This window comes from Coregonus lavaretus (genome assembly GCF_964263955.1).
Source record: "Coregonus lavaretus genome assembly, contig: HAP1_SCAFFOLD_1789, whole genome shotgun sequence".
NCBI classification, from domain to species: Eukaryota; Metazoa; Chordata; class Actinopteri; order Salmoniformes; family Salmonidae; genus Coregonus; species Coregonus lavaretus.
Window position 1 is genome coordinate 27,209 of NW_028166082.1, and position 15,710 is coordinate 42,918.

Consider the following 15,710-nt stretch of genomic DNA (forward strand, 5'->3'; position numbering starts at 1 on the left):
CTCTGACAAATTGGTTGTTGGTCATTGCTAGACAACCATTTTCAGGTGTTGCCACTCGGGAACATTCACTGTCTTCTTAATAAGCAACTCCAGTGTAGATTTGGCCTTGTGTTTTAGGTTATTGTCCTGCTGAAAGGTGAATTCATCTCCCACTGTCTGGTGGAAAGCAGATTGAACCAGATTTTCCTCTGGGATTTTGCCTGTGCTTAGCTCCATTCCATTTCTATTTTATCCTGAAAAACTCCCCAGTCATTAACGATTACAAGCATACCCATAACATGATGCAGCCACCACTATGCTTGAAAATATTGAGCGTGCTACTCAGTAATGTGTTGTATTGGATTTTTCACAAACATAACACTTTCTATTCAGGACAGAAAGTTAATTGCTGTAACACGTTTTGCAGTATTACTTTAGCGGCTTGTTGCAAACAGGATGAAGGTTTGGGAATAGTTGTATTCTGTACAAGCTTTCTTCTTTTCACTCTGTCAATTAGGTCAGTATTGTGGAGTAACTACAATGTTGTTTTCTCCTATCACAGCCATTAAACTCTGTAACTGTTTTAAAGTCACCATTGGCCTCATGTTGAAATCCCTGAGGGGTTTCCTTCCTCTTCAGCAACTGAGTTAGGAAGGACACCTGTATCTATTGATACACCATCCAAAGTGTAATTAATAACTTCACCATGCTCAAAGGGATATTCATTGTCTACTTTTTGCAAGGCATTGGAAAACCTCCCTGGTCTTTGTGGTTGAATCTGTGTTTGAAATTCACTGTTGACTGAGGGACCTTACAGATAATTGTATGTGTGGGGTACAGAGATGAGGTAGTCATTCAAAAATCATGTTAAATACTATTATTACACACAGTGTCCATGCACATTTTTACTCCTGAACTTATTAAGACTTGCCATAACAAAGGGGTTGAATACTTATTGACTGAAGACATTTCAGATTTTCATTTTTAATTCATTTGTAAAAACTTTGAAAAACACAATTCCACTTTGATATTATGTAATATAATTGTGTGTAGGCCAGTGACAAAAAATCTAAATGTAATCCATTTTAAATTCAGGCTGTAACACAACAAAATGTGGATAAAGTCAAGGGGTGTGAATACTTTCTGAAGGCACTGTACCTCAGTTCTGGAACCAGCTAATTAAGTAGGTACAGATCCCATGGAAGCTCTTCCAGCAGTACTCGTTAGCCAGGCGTGCTGCTTTGGCCTCGCCCTGCTCTGTGGGCCTGGTGGTGGGCCTGGAGGTGGGCTTCTTCCCAACGGTTCCCTTCCCTGGATGGGGCTGGGGCTGGGGCTTGACTGGGCGGGGGATGCTGGGGACCTTGGGGACCTTGGGCTGGGCTGGGGCTGGTTTGCGCTGGACCTGGCCTGTCTTAGCCGGTTTAGGATTGGTGTGCTTGGGCCAGGAGGCCAGAAAGGTCATCTGAGCCTCATCCGACCCCTTCTTACACATCAGAGGCCTGAGGATCCATCAATGATCAGTTATTGATTGTGACACATTATACACACACATTATGTACACACATTAAACACACATTATATACACACACACATTATACACACACATACACACACAATATATATACACATTATACACACATTATATACATTATATACACACATTATATACACAAACACATTATACACACAAAGCTGTCATCAAGGCAAAGGGTGGCTATTTGAAGAATCTCAAATATAAAATATATTTTGATTTGTTTAACACTTTTTTGGTTACTACATGATTCCATAGGTGTTATTTCATAGTTCTGATGTCTTCACTATAATTCTACAATGTTACAAATAGTAACAAATAGCTGTAGGTGTGGTACTGTAGGTGTGGTATATAGTGACTGGTTCTGTAGGTGTGGTATATAGTGACTGGTTCTGTAGGTGTGGTATATAGTGACTGGTACTGTAGGTGTGGTATATAGTGACTGGTTCTGTAGGTGTGGTATATAGTGACTGGTTCTGTAGGTGTGGTATATAGTTACTGGTTCTGTAGGTGTGGTATATAGTGACTGGTTCTGTAGGTGTGGTATATAGTGACTGGTACTGTAGGTGTGGTATATAGTGACTGGTTCTGTAGGTGTGGTATATAGTGACTGGTTCTGTAGGTGTGGTATATAGTGACTGGTGCTGTAGGTGTGGTATATAGTGACTGGTTCTGTAGGTGTGGTACTGTTTGACTGGTTCTGTAGGTGTGGTATATAGTGACTGGTTCTGTAGGTGTGGTATATAGTGACTGGTTCTGTAGGTGTGGTATATAGTGACTGGTACTGTAGGTGTGGTATATAGTGACTGGTTCTGTAGGTGTGGTATATAGTGACTGGTACTGTAGGTGTGGTATATAGTGACTGGTTCTGTAGGTGTGGTATATAGTGACTGGTTCTGTAGGTGTGGTATATAGTGACTGGTACTGTAGGTGTGGTGCTGTAGGTGTGGTATATAGTGACTGGTTCTGTAGGTGTGGTATATAGTGACTGGTTCTGTAGGTGTGGTATATAGTGACTGGTGCTGTAGGTGTGGTATATAGTGACTGGTTCTGTAGGTGTGGTACTGTTTGACTGGTTCTGTAGGTGTGGTATATAGTGACTGGTGCTGTAGGTGTGGTATATAGTGACTGGTTCTGTAGGTGTGGTATATAGTGACTGGTGCTGTAGGTGTGGTATATAGTGACTGGTGCTGTAGGTGTGGTATATAGTGACTGGTACTGTAGGTGTGGTATATAGTGCCTGGTGCTGTAGGTGTGGTATATAGTGACTGGTTCTGTAGGTGTGGTATATAGTGACTGGTACTGTAGGTGTGGTATATAGTGCCTGGTTCTGTAGGTGTGGTACTGTAGGTGTGGTATATAGTGACTGGTACTGTAGGTGTGGTATATAGTGACTGGTTCTGTAGGTGTGGTATATAGTGACTGGTACTGTAGGTGTGGTATATAGTGACTGGTACTGTAGGTGTGGTATATAGTGACTGGTGCTGCAGGTGTGGTATATAGTGACTGGTTCTGTAGGTGTGGTATATAGTGACTGGTACTGTAGGTGTGGTATATAGTGCCTGGTTCTGTAGGTGTGGTACTGTAGGTGTGGTATATAGTGACTGGTACTGTAGGTGTGGTATATAGTGACTGGTTCTGTAGGTGTGGTATATAGTGACTGGTTCTGTAGGTGTGGTATATAGTGACTGGTGCTGTAGGTGTGGTATATAGTGACTGGTACTGTAGGTGTGGTGCTGTAGGTGTGGTATATAGTGACTGGTACTGTAGGTGTGGTGCTGTAGGTGTGGTATATAGTGCCTGGTGCTGTAGGTGTGGTATATAGTGACTGGTACTGTAGGTGTGGTACTGTTTGACTGGTTCTGTAGGTGTGGTATATAGTGACTGGTGCTGTAGGTGTGGTATATAGTGACTGGTACTGTAGGTGTGGTATATAGTGACTGGTACTGTAGGTGTGGTACTGTTTGACTGGTTCTGTAGGTGTGGTATATAGTGACTGGTGCTGTAGGTGTGGTATATAGTGACTGGTTCTGTAGGTGTGGTATATAGTGACTGGTGCTGTAGGTGTGGTATATAGTGACTGGTACTGTAGGTGTGGTATATAGTGACTGGTGCTGTAGGTGTGGTATATAGTGACTGGTTCTGTAGGTGTGGTGCTGTAGGTGTGGAATATAGTGACTGGTACTGTAGGTGTGGTGCTGTAGGTGTGGTATATAGTGACTGGTTCTGTAGGTGTGGTATATAGTGACTGGTTCTGTAGGTGTGGTTCTGTAGGTGTGGTTCTGTAGGTGTGGTATATAGTGACTGGTACTGTAGGTGTGGTATATAGTGACTGGTGCTGTAGGTGTGGTATATAGTGACTGGTTCTGTAGGTGTGGTATATAGTGACTGGTACTGTAGGTGTGGTGCTGTAGGTGTGGTATATAGTGCCTGGTTCTGTAGGTGTGGTACTGTAGGTTTGGTATATAGTGACTGGTACTGTAGGTGTGGTATATAGTGACTGGTACTGTAGGTGGGGTATATAGTGACTGGTACTGTAGGTGTGGTATATAGTGACTGGTGCTGTAGGTGTGGTACTGTTTGACTGGTGCTGTAGGTGTGGTATATAGTGACTGGTTCTGTAGGTGTGGTATATAGTGACTGGTACTGTAGGTGTGGTATATAGTGACTGGTTCTGTAGGTGTGGTATATAGTGACTGGTACTGTAGGTGTGGTATATGGTGACTGGTACTGTAGGTGTGGTATATAGTGACTGGTACTGTAGGTGTGGTATATAGTGCCTGGTGCTGTAGGTGTGGTATATAGTGACTGGTTCTGTAGGTGTGGTATATAGTGACTGGTACTGTAGGTGTGGTATATAGTGACTGGTTCTGTAGGTGTGGTATATAGTGACTGGTACTGTAGGTGTGGTATATAGTGACTGGTGCTGCAGGTGTGGTATATAGTGACTGGTACTGTAGGTGTGGTATATAGTGACTGGTACTGTAGGTGTGGTATATAGTGACTGGTTCTGTAGGTGTGGTATATAATGACTGGTTCTGTAGGTGTGGTATATAGTGACTGGTACTGTAGGTGTGGTATATAGTGACTGGTTCTGTAGGTGTGGTATATAGTGACTGGTACTGTAGGTGTGGTATATAGTGACTGGTGCTGCAGGTGTGGTATATAGTGACTGGTACTGTAGGTGTGGTATATAGTGACTGGTACTGTAGGTGTGGTATATAGTGACTGGTTCTGTAGGTGTGGTATATAATGACTGGTTCTGTAGGTGTGGTATATAGTGACTGGTACTGTAGGTGTGGTATATAGTGACTGGTTCTGTAGGTGTGGTATATAGTGACTGGTACTGTAGGTGTGGTATATAGTGACTGGTTCTGTAGGTGTGGTATATAATGACTGGTTCTGTAGGTGTGGTATATAATGACTGGTTCTGTAGGTGTGGTATATAGTGACTGGTACTGTAGGTGTGGTATATAGTGACTGGTTCTGTAGGTGTGGTATATAGTGACTGGTTCTGTAGGTGTGGTATATAGTGACTGGTACTGTAGGTGTGGTATATAGTGACTGGTACTGTAGGTGTGGTATATAGTGACTGGTTCTGTAGGTGTGGTATATAATGACTGGTTCTGTAGGTGTGGTATATAGTGACTGGTACTGTAGGTGTGGTATATAGTGACTGGTTCTGTAGGTGTGGTATATAGTGACTGGTTCTGTAGGTGTGGTATATAGTGACTGGTACTGTAGGTGTGGTATATAGTAACTGGTTCTGTAGGTGTGGTATATAGTGACTGGTACTGTAGGTGTGGTATATAGTGACTGGTGCTGTAGGTGTGGTATATAGTGACTGGTTCTGTAGGTGTGGTATATAGTGACTGGTACTGTAGGTGTGGTGCTGTAGGTGTGGTATATAGTGACTGGTACTGTAGGTGTGGTGCTGTAGGTGTGGTATATAGTGCCTGGTGCTGTAGGTGTGGTATATAGTGACTGGTTCTGTAGGTGTGGTATATAGTGACTGGTACTGTAGGTGTGGTATATAGTGACTGGTACTGTAGGTGTGGTACTGTTTGACTGGTTCTGTAGGTGTGGTATATAGTGACTGGTGCTGTAGGTGTGGTATATAGTGACTGGTTCTGTAGGTGTGGTATATAGTGACTGGTTCTGTAGGTGTGGTATATAGCAGAGGTGTGGACTCGAGTCATGTGACTTGGACTCGAGTCAGACTCGAGTCATGAATTTGATGACTTCAGACTCGACTCGACAAAATGTACAAAGACTTGCAACTCGACTTGGACTTTAACATCAATGACTCGTGACTTGACTTGGACTTGCGCCTTATGACTCGAGAAGACTTGCTACGAGGACTTGTAATGACTTGCAAAGACTTGCTAAGAGGACTTGAAATGACTCGAAACTAAAATGTAGGACTTTGGACTCGACTTGAGACTTGATGGCTTTGACTTTTGACTCGACTTGGGACTTGCCTCATCTTTGACTCGACTTGACTCGGGACTCGAGGGCAAAGACTTGAGACTTACTTGTGACTTGCATAACAATGACTTTGTCCCACCTCTGGATATAGTGACTGGTACTGTAGGTGTGGTGCTGTAGGTGTGGTATATAGTGACTGGTACTGTAGGTGTGGTGCTGTAGGTGTGGTATATAGTGACTGGTTCTGTAGGTGTGGTACTGTAGGTGTGGTATATAGTGACTGGTGCTGTAGGTGTGGTATATAGTGACTCTTTATTGCCCGTGAATCAAAATGTGCGTCCAGATTCTCTGGTTGTTTTGTATTTTGTATTTTTTTGTACACTATTAAAAAGATGTACGCATATCACGCTGCGCCTTGGTCCGCTGTGTATAACGATCGTGACATATACGAAATCCTGCTATGCCCTCAAGCGAACCATCAAACAGGCAAAGAGTCAATACAGGATTAAGATTGAATCATACTACATTGGCTCTGATGCTTGTCGGATGTGGCAGGGCTTGCAAACTATCACTGATTACGAAGGGAAAACCATCCGCAAGCTGCCCAGTGACTCAAGCCTATCAGATGAGCTAATTGCCTTCTATGCTCGTTTCGAGGCCGGCAACACTGAACCATGCATGAGAGCACCAGCTGTTCCGGACACCCATGGCTGCACCCCTGCCCAATCATGTGAAATCCATAGATTAGGGCCAAATGTATTTATTTCAATTTATTTCAATTGACTGATTTCCTCATATGAACTGTAACTTCAGCTCTTAGCAATTCTCGGCCAACCTTCCATTGTTAAGCAAAATTCTGCAGTAATTGGTTTTCAAACAGCTATTTTTTAATTTTGTATGTATATTAGAAAAATTCCAATCTGGTTTTTGTGCCCACCACAGCACTGAGACAGTTTTAGTCAAAGTGATAAATGATCTTAGAGCCAACACAGATGCCAAACTGCTCTCTGTCCTTGTACTCTTGGATTTAAGTGCTGCATTTGACACTGTTGACCATGATGTCCTTCTGGACAGACTGGAGAGGTGGTTGGCCTCTCCGGTCCAGTTGTAAATGGGTTCAGGACCTATTTAACCGGTTGAGAGTTTTTTGTCACCCTTGGTGAACAAAACTCAGAGAAAATAGATATTCCATGTGGCGTTCCATAAGGTTAGATTTTGGGTCCGGTACTGTTCAGTTTATATATGTTACCCCTTGGCAGCGTTATCAGAAAGCACAGCATTGATTTTCACTGCTACGCAGACGATACACAACTTTACATTTCTGTGTCACCAGAGGATTTTAGACTGTATTCGTGATTTAAATACTTGGATGGCTCACAACTTCCTCCAGCTAAATCAAGACAAGACCAAGGTACTTATTGTTGGAGCCAAAGCACAGAGAGAGAATCTGGCCGCACATTTTAATTCACGGGCGATAAAGATAAAACACCAGGTAAAGAACCCAGCCGTTATTTTAGATTCTGAACTCAAATTCGAATCACACATTAGGAATGTGACCAAAACAGCTTTTTACCACCTGAGGAACATTGCCAAGGTGCGGCCGTTTCTATCTCAGGCCGACACAGAGAGACTCATCCATGCTTTTATTACAAGCAGGCTTGACTACTGTAATGCTCTCCTGTCTGGTCTACCCAAGAAAACCATTACTGTCCTTCTAACTATCCCAAAGCCTAGGACCAAGAGGCCTTTAGTTACTATGACACCCAGCCTCTGGAACAGCCTGCCAGAGAACCTGAGAGGGGCCGAAACTATGGACAGGAACAGCCTGCCAGAGAACCTGAGAGGGGCCGAAACTGGGGACAGGAACAGCCTGCCAGAGAACCTGAGAGGGGCCGAAACTGGGGACAGGAACAGCCTGCCAGAGAACCTGGGAGGAGCCGAAACTGGGGACAGGAACAGCCTGCCAGAGAACCTGAGAGGGGCCGAAACTGGGGACAGGAACAGCCTGCCAGAGAACCTGAGAGGGGCCGAAACTGGGGACAGGAACAGCCTGCCAGAGAACCTGAGAGGGGCCGAAACTGGGGACAGGAACAGCCTGCCAGAGAACCTGAGAGGGGCCGAAACTGGGGACAGGAACAGCCTGCCAGAGAACCGGAGAGGGGCCGAAACTGGGGACATATTTCAAAGAGATCTTAAAACACATATTTTTAGCTTTTCTTTTCCTCAGGCTGCTTTTTAGTTTTGATTGTTATTCTTTAAATGTTTTATTCTCTTATGTTTGTTGTGTAGTAAATAATTATGTTTATTTTCATTGTTTTAAAAAAAAAATTTCTTTCTGTGAAGCGCATTGAGTTGCATTCATGTCTGAAATGCGCTGTATAAATAAAGCTTGATTTGAAGGTAGGCAACAACACGTCCACCACGCTGACCCTCAACATAGGGGCCCCTCATGGGTGCATGCTTAGTCCCCTCCTGACCCTCAACATAGGGGCCCCTCATGGGTGCATGCTTAGTCCCCTCCTGACCCTCAACATAGGGGCCCCTCATGGGTGCATGCTTAGTCCCCTCCTGATCCTCAACATAGGGGCCCCTCATGGGTGCATGCTTAGTCCCCTCCTGACCCTAAACATAGGGGCCCCTCATGGGTGCATGCTTAGTCCCCTCCTGACCCTCAACATAGGGGCCCCTCATGGGTGCATGCTTAGTCCCCTCCTGACCCTCAACATAGGGGCCCCTCATGGGTGCATGCTTAGTCCCCTCCTGACCCTAAACATAGGGGCCCCTCATGGGTGCATGCTTAGTCCCCTCCTGACCCTCAACATAGGGGCCCCTCATGGGTGCATGCTTAGTCCCCTCCTGACCCTCAACATAGGGGCCCCTCATGGGTGCATGCTTAGTCCCCTCCTGACCCTCAACATAGGGGCCCCTCATGGGTGCATGCTTAGTCCCCTCCTAACCCTCAACATAGGGGCCCCTCATGGGTGCATGCTTAGTCCCCTCCTGACCCTCAACATAGGGGCCCCTCATGGGTGCATGCTTAGTCCCCTCCTGACCCTCAACATAGGGGCCCCTCATGGGTGCATGCTTAGTCCCCTCCTGACCCTCAACATAGGGGCCCCTCATGGGTGCATGCTTAGTCCCCTCCTGACCCTCAACATAGGGGCCCCTCATGGGTGCATGCTTAGTCCCCTCCTGACCCTCAACATAGGGGCCCCTCATGGGTGCATGCTTAGTCCCCTCCTGACCCTCAACATAGGGGCCCCTCATGGGTGCATGCTTAGTCCCCTCCTGACCCTCAACATAGGGGCCCCTCATGGGTGCATGCTTAGTCCCCTCCTGACCCTCAACATAGGGGCCCCTCATGGGTGCATGCTTAGTCCCCTCCTGACCCTCAACATAGGGGCCCCTCAGGGGTGCGTGCTTAGTCCCCTCCTGACCCTCAACATAGGGGCCCCTCATGGGTGCATGCTTAGTCCCCTCCTGACCCTCAACATAGGGGCCCCTCATGGGTGCATGCTTAGTCCCCTCCTGACCCTCAACATAGGGGCCCCTCATGGGTGCATGCTTAGTCCCCTCCTGACCCTCAACATAGGGGCCCTTCATGGGTGCATGCTTAGTCCCCTCCTGACCCTAAACATAGGGGCCCCTCATGGGTGCGTGCTTAGTCCCCTCCTGACCCTCAACATAGGGGCCCTTCTTGGGTGCATGCTTAGTCCCCTCCTGACCCTAAACATAGGGGCCCCTCATGGGTGCATGCTTAGTCCCCTCCTGTACTCCCTGTTCACCCACGACTGTGTGAACGCGCACCACTCCAACGACATCGTTAAGTTTGCAGACGACACAACGGTGGTAGGTCGGATCAACAGTGAGACAGCCTATAGGGAGGAGGTCAGAGACCTGGCAGTGTGGTGCCAGGACAACAACCTCTCCCTCAACGTCAGCAAGACAAAGGAGATGATCGTGGACTACAGGAAGCGTGGGGTTAGGGTTATAATAGTGATTATATTACCTGTATACACAGGGTTAGGGTTATAATAGTGATTATATTACCTGTATACACAGGGTTAGGGTTATAATAGTGATTATATTACCTGTATACGCGGGGTTAGGGTTATAATAGCCAAACCTTGTGAGCCTATTCCCCCTCAGGAGACTAAAAAGATTTGGCATGGGTCCTCAGATCCTCAAAAAATTCTACAGCTGCACCATCGAGAGCATCCTGACTGGTTGCATCACCGCCTGGTATGGCAACTGCTTGGCCTCTGACCGCAAGGCACTACAGAAGGTAGTGCGTACGGCCCAGTACATCACTGGGGCCAAGCTTCCTGCCATCCAGGACCTCTATACCAGGCGGTGTCAGAGGAAGGCCCTCAAAATTGTCAAAGACTCCAGCCACCCTAGTCATAGACTGTTCTCTCTGCTACCGCACGGCAAGCGGTACCGGAGTGCCAAGTCTAGGTCCAAAAGACTTCTCAACAGCTTCTACCCCCAAGCCATAAGACTCCTGAACAGCTAATCATGGCTACCCGGACTATTTGCACTGCCCCCCCACCCCATCCTTTCTACGCTGCTGCTACTCTGTTAAGTATTTATGCATAGTCACTTTAACTCTACCCACATGTACATATTACCTCAACTACCTCAACTAGCCGGTGCCCCCGCACATTGACTCTGCAACGGTACCCCCCTGTATATATAGCCTCCCTACTGTCACTTTATTTTACTGTATATAAAGCCTCCCTACTGTCACTTTATTTTACTTCTGCTCTTTTTTTCCTCAACACTTTTTTTGTTGTTGTTTTATTCTTACTTTTTTATTTAAAATAAATGCACTGTTGGTTAAGGGCTGTAAGTAAGCATTTCACTGTAATGTCTGCACCTGTTGTATTCGGCGCATGTGACCAATAAAATTTGATTTGATTTGATTTGATTTGATTTGATAATAGTGATTATATTACCTGTATACGTGGGGTTAGGGTTATAATAGTGATTATATTACCTGTATACGTGGGGTTAGGGTTATAATAGTGATTATATTACCTGTATAAACAGGGTTAGGGTTATAATAGTGATTATATTACCTGTATAGGCGGGGTTAGGGTTATAATAGTGATTATATTACCTGTATACACAGGGTTAGGGTTATAATAGTGATTATATTACCTGTATACACAGGGTTAGGGTTATAATAGTGATTATATTACCTGTATACACAGGGTTAGGGTTATAATAGTGATTATATTACCTGTATACACAGGGTTAGGGTTATAATAGTGATTATATTACCTGTATACACAGGGTTAGGGTTATAATAGTGATTATATTACCTGTATACGCAGGGTTAGGGTTATAATAGTGATTATATTACCTGTATACGCGGGGTTAGGGTTATAATAGTGATTATATTACCTGTATACGTGGGGTTAGGGTTATAATAGTGATTATATTACCTGTATACGTGGGGTTAGGGTTATAATAGTGATTATATTACCTGTATACGTGGGGTTAGGGTTATAATAGTGATTATATTACCTGTATACGTGGGGTTAGGGTTATAATAGTGATTATATTACCTGTACACAGGGTTAGGGTTATAATAGTGATTATATTACCTGTATACGTGGGGTAGGGTTATAATAGTGATTATATTACCTGTATATACAGGGTTAGGTTTATAATAGTGATTATATTACCTGTATACGTGGGGTTAGGGTTATAATAGTGATTATATTACCTGTATACACAGGGTTAGGGTTATAATAGTGATTATATTACCTGTATAAACAGGGTTAGGGTTATAATAGTGATTATATTACCTGTATAAACAGGGTTAGGGTTATAATAGTGATTATATTACCTGTATAAACAGGGTTAGGGTTATAATAGTGATTATATTACCTGTATACACAGGGTTAGGGTTATAATAGTGATTATATTACCTGTATACACAGGGTTAGGGTTATAATAGTGATTATATTACCTGTATACACAGGGTTAGGGTTATAATAGTGATTATATTACCTGTATACGCGGGGTTAGGGTTATAATAGTGATTATATTACCTGTATACGTGGGGTTAGGGTTATAATAGTGATTATATTACCTGTATACACAGGGTTAGGGTTATAATAGTGATTATAGTACCTGTTTACACAGGGTTAGGGTTATAATAGTGATTATATTACCTGTATACACAGGGTTAGGGTTATAATAGTGATTATATTACCTGTATACACAGGGTTAGGGTTATAATAGTGATTATATTACCTGTATACACAGGGTTAGGGTTATAATAGTGATTATATTACCTGTATATGCAGGGTTAGGGTTATAACAGTGAATATATTACCTGTATACACAGGGTTAGGGTTATAATAGTGATTATATTACCTGTATACGTGGGGTTAGGGTTATAATAGTGATTATATTACCTGTATATGTGGGGTTAGGGTTATAATAGTGATTATATTACCTGTATACGTGGGGTTAGGGTTATAATAGTGATTATATTACCTGTATACACAGGGTTAGGGTTATAATAGTGATTATATTACCTGTATACGCAGGGTTAGGGTTATAATAGTGATTATATTACCTGTATACACAGGGTTAGGGTTATAATAGTGATTATATTACCTGTATACACAGGGTTAGGGTTATAATAGTGATTATATTACCTGTATACACAGGGTTAGGGTTATAATAGTGATTATATTACCTGTATACGCAGGGTTAGGGTTATAATAGTGATTATATTACCTGTATACACGGGTTAGGGTTATAATAGTGATTATATTACCTGTATACGTGGGGTTAGGGTTATAATAGTGATTATATTACCTGTATACACAGGGTTAGGGTTATAATAGTGATTATATTACCTGTATACGTGGGGTTAGGGTTATAAGAGTGATTATATTACCTGTATACACAGGGTTAGGGTTATAATAGTGATTATATTACCTGTATACACAGGGTTAGGGTTATAATAGTGATTATATTACCTGTATACGTGGGGTTAGGGTTATAATAGTGATTATATTACCTGTATACGTGGGGTTAGGGTTATAATAGTGATTATATTACCTGTATACACAGGGTTAGGGTTATAATAGTGATTATATTACCTGTATACACGGGGTTAGGGTTATAATAGTGATTATATTACCTGTATACGTGGGGTTAGGGTTATAATAGTGATTATATTACCTGTATACACGGGGTTAGGGTTATAATAGTGATTATATTACCTGTATACGTGGGGTTAGGGTTATAATAGTGATTATATTACCTGTATACACAGGGTTAGGGTTATAATAGTGATTATATTACCTGTATACACAGGGTTAGGGTTATAATAGTGATTATATTACCTGTATACACAGGGTTAGGGTTATAATAGTGATTATATTACCTGTATATACAGGGTTAGGGTTATAATAGTGATTATATTACCTGTATACACAGGGTTAGGGTTATAATAGTGATTATATTACCTGTATACACAGGGTTAGGGTTATAATAGTGATTATATTACCTGTATACACAGGGTTAGGGTTTTAACAGTGATTATATTACCTGTATACGTGGGGTTAGGGTTATAATAGTGATTATATTACCTGTATACGTGGGGTTAGGGTTATAATAGTGATTATATTACCTGTATACGTGGGGTTAGGGTTATAATAGTGATTATATTACCTGTATACGTGGGGTTAGGGTTATAATAGTGATTATATTACCTGTATACACAGGGTTAGGGTTATAATAGTGATTATATTACCTGTATAAACAGGGTTAGGGTTATAATAGTGATTATATTACCTGTATACACAGGGTTAGGGTTATAATAGTGATTATATTACCTGTATACACAGGGTTAGGGTTATAATAGTGATTATATTACCTGTATACGTGGGGTTAGGGTTATAATAGTGATTATATTACCTGTATACGTGGGGTTAGGATTATAATAGTGATTATATTACCTGTATACAGAGGGTTAGGGTTATAATAGTGATTATATTACCTGTATATATTCTATCAGTTAATATATTACCTGTAGACACTGGGTCCCTGGCAGGCATGGTTCAGTTTCCTCATGTCCCACATCATCTGAGTAAAGTAGTGTCTGGGGTTGGTGTTGTAGGCTCTGCACAGGTTGGGTTTCCCCTGGAAGTCGCAGTAGTAGGAGCGAGTCTGAGGCTGGGTCTGGGGTGGGCTGGGGCCCTTACAGGAGACCCTGAGCCTGGTATGGTCCCCAGCTCCAGACACCACCATGGTGCAGGAGTCACAGCTCTTGGTGCTGAATGAGATGGGTCGGTCCCAGACTGTGCCGTTTGTCTTTGTTGTTGTCTTTTGAGCGTGTGACACCACCCCAGCTGCCAGCACCAGCAGCGCTATCCTCAACCCAGTCCTCATGATGACGGTGACCGTGGAAACAGCGCTGTGTGTGTGAGAGAGAGAGAGAGAGAGAGAGTGTACGGAGGCGTCCTGAAGGAGTGTACGGAGGCATCCGGAAGGAGCTTATAAAGACTTTTCCTACAAAGACGGCTTTCAGGTGGTGACTAACCTCCCCCCACCCCCCACACACACACACACACACACACACAACCAAGGGAGGAGAGGAGGTAGATAGGAGAGAGAGAGAGAGAGAGAGGGAGAGAGAGAGAGACACAGACAGAGAGAGAGAGAGACAGAGAGAGAGAGAGAGAGAGAGAGAGAGAGAGAGAGAGAGAGAGAGAGAGCGAGACGAGAGAGCGAGACGAGAGAGAAAGAGAGAGCGAGAGAGAGAGAGAGAGAGAGAGAGAGAGAGAGAGAGAGAGAGATAAAGAAAAACCCTTGAATGAGTAGGTGTGTCCAAACTTTTGACTGGTAGTGTACATTTAAAAACATTAGCATGTAGTGTGTGTGTGTGCATCTATCAGTTACACATACATGTCAGTACATACACACAACAAGTAGGTCACATGGGGGAGAGGCGTTGTGCCATGAGGTGTTGATTTATTTGTTTTTTAAACCAGGTTTACTGTTCACTTGCTCTATATAAGATGGAAGGGAGTTCCATGCCCCCATGGCTCTGTATAATACTGTACGCTTCCTTGAATTTGTTCTGGACCTGGGGACTGTGAAAAGACCCCTGGTGGCATGTCTGGTGGGGTAAGTGTGTGTGTCAGTGCTGTGTGTAAGTTGACGATGCAAACAATTTGGGATTTCCAACAAATTAATGTTTCTTATAATAACAAGAAGTGATGCAGTCAGTCTCTCCTCAACTCTTAGCCAAGAGAGACTGGCATGCATAGTATTAATATTAGTCCTCTGATTACAATGGAGAGCAAGACGTGCCGCTCTGTTCTGGGCCAGCTGCAGCTTAACTAGGTCCTGCTCTGTTCTGGGCCAGCTGCAGCTTAACTAGGTCCTGCTCTGTTCTGGGCCAGCGGCAGCTTAACTAGGTCCTGCTCTGTTCTGGGCCAGCTGCAGCTTAACTAGGTATTTATTTGCAGCACTGGACCACACGACTGGACAATAATCAAGATAAGATCAAACTAGAGCCTGCAGAAATTGCTTTGTGGAGTGTGGTGTCAAAAAAGCAGAGCATCTCTTTATTACGGACAGACCTCTCCCAATCTTTACAACCATTGAATCTATATGTTTTGACCATGACAGTTTACAATCTAAGGTAACACCAAGTAATTATAATAATACTACATTTTATTTGGCAGACATCTGACATTAACAGGAGGCCTACATAGAAGCCAGTATGTACATAAGA

General features: G+C 43.5%; 1 protein-coding gene across 1 annotated transcript; it reads right to left on the reverse strand.

Annotated features, from left to right (window-relative positions):
• Window positions 1-1,138: 1,138 nt before the first annotated feature.
• Window positions 1,139-14,359, reverse strand: LOC311115118 (fibroblast growth factor-binding protein 2-like; the record flags this gene model as incomplete). Its single annotated transcript, XM_084190325.1, has 2 exons — window positions 1,139-1,478; window positions 13,998-14,359. 2 exons carry the CDS (start codon window positions 14,357-14,359, stop codon window positions 1,139-1,141), a joined length of 702 nt encoding a protein of 233 aa, XP_084046451.1.
• Window positions 14,360-15,710: the final 1,351 nt, after the last annotated feature.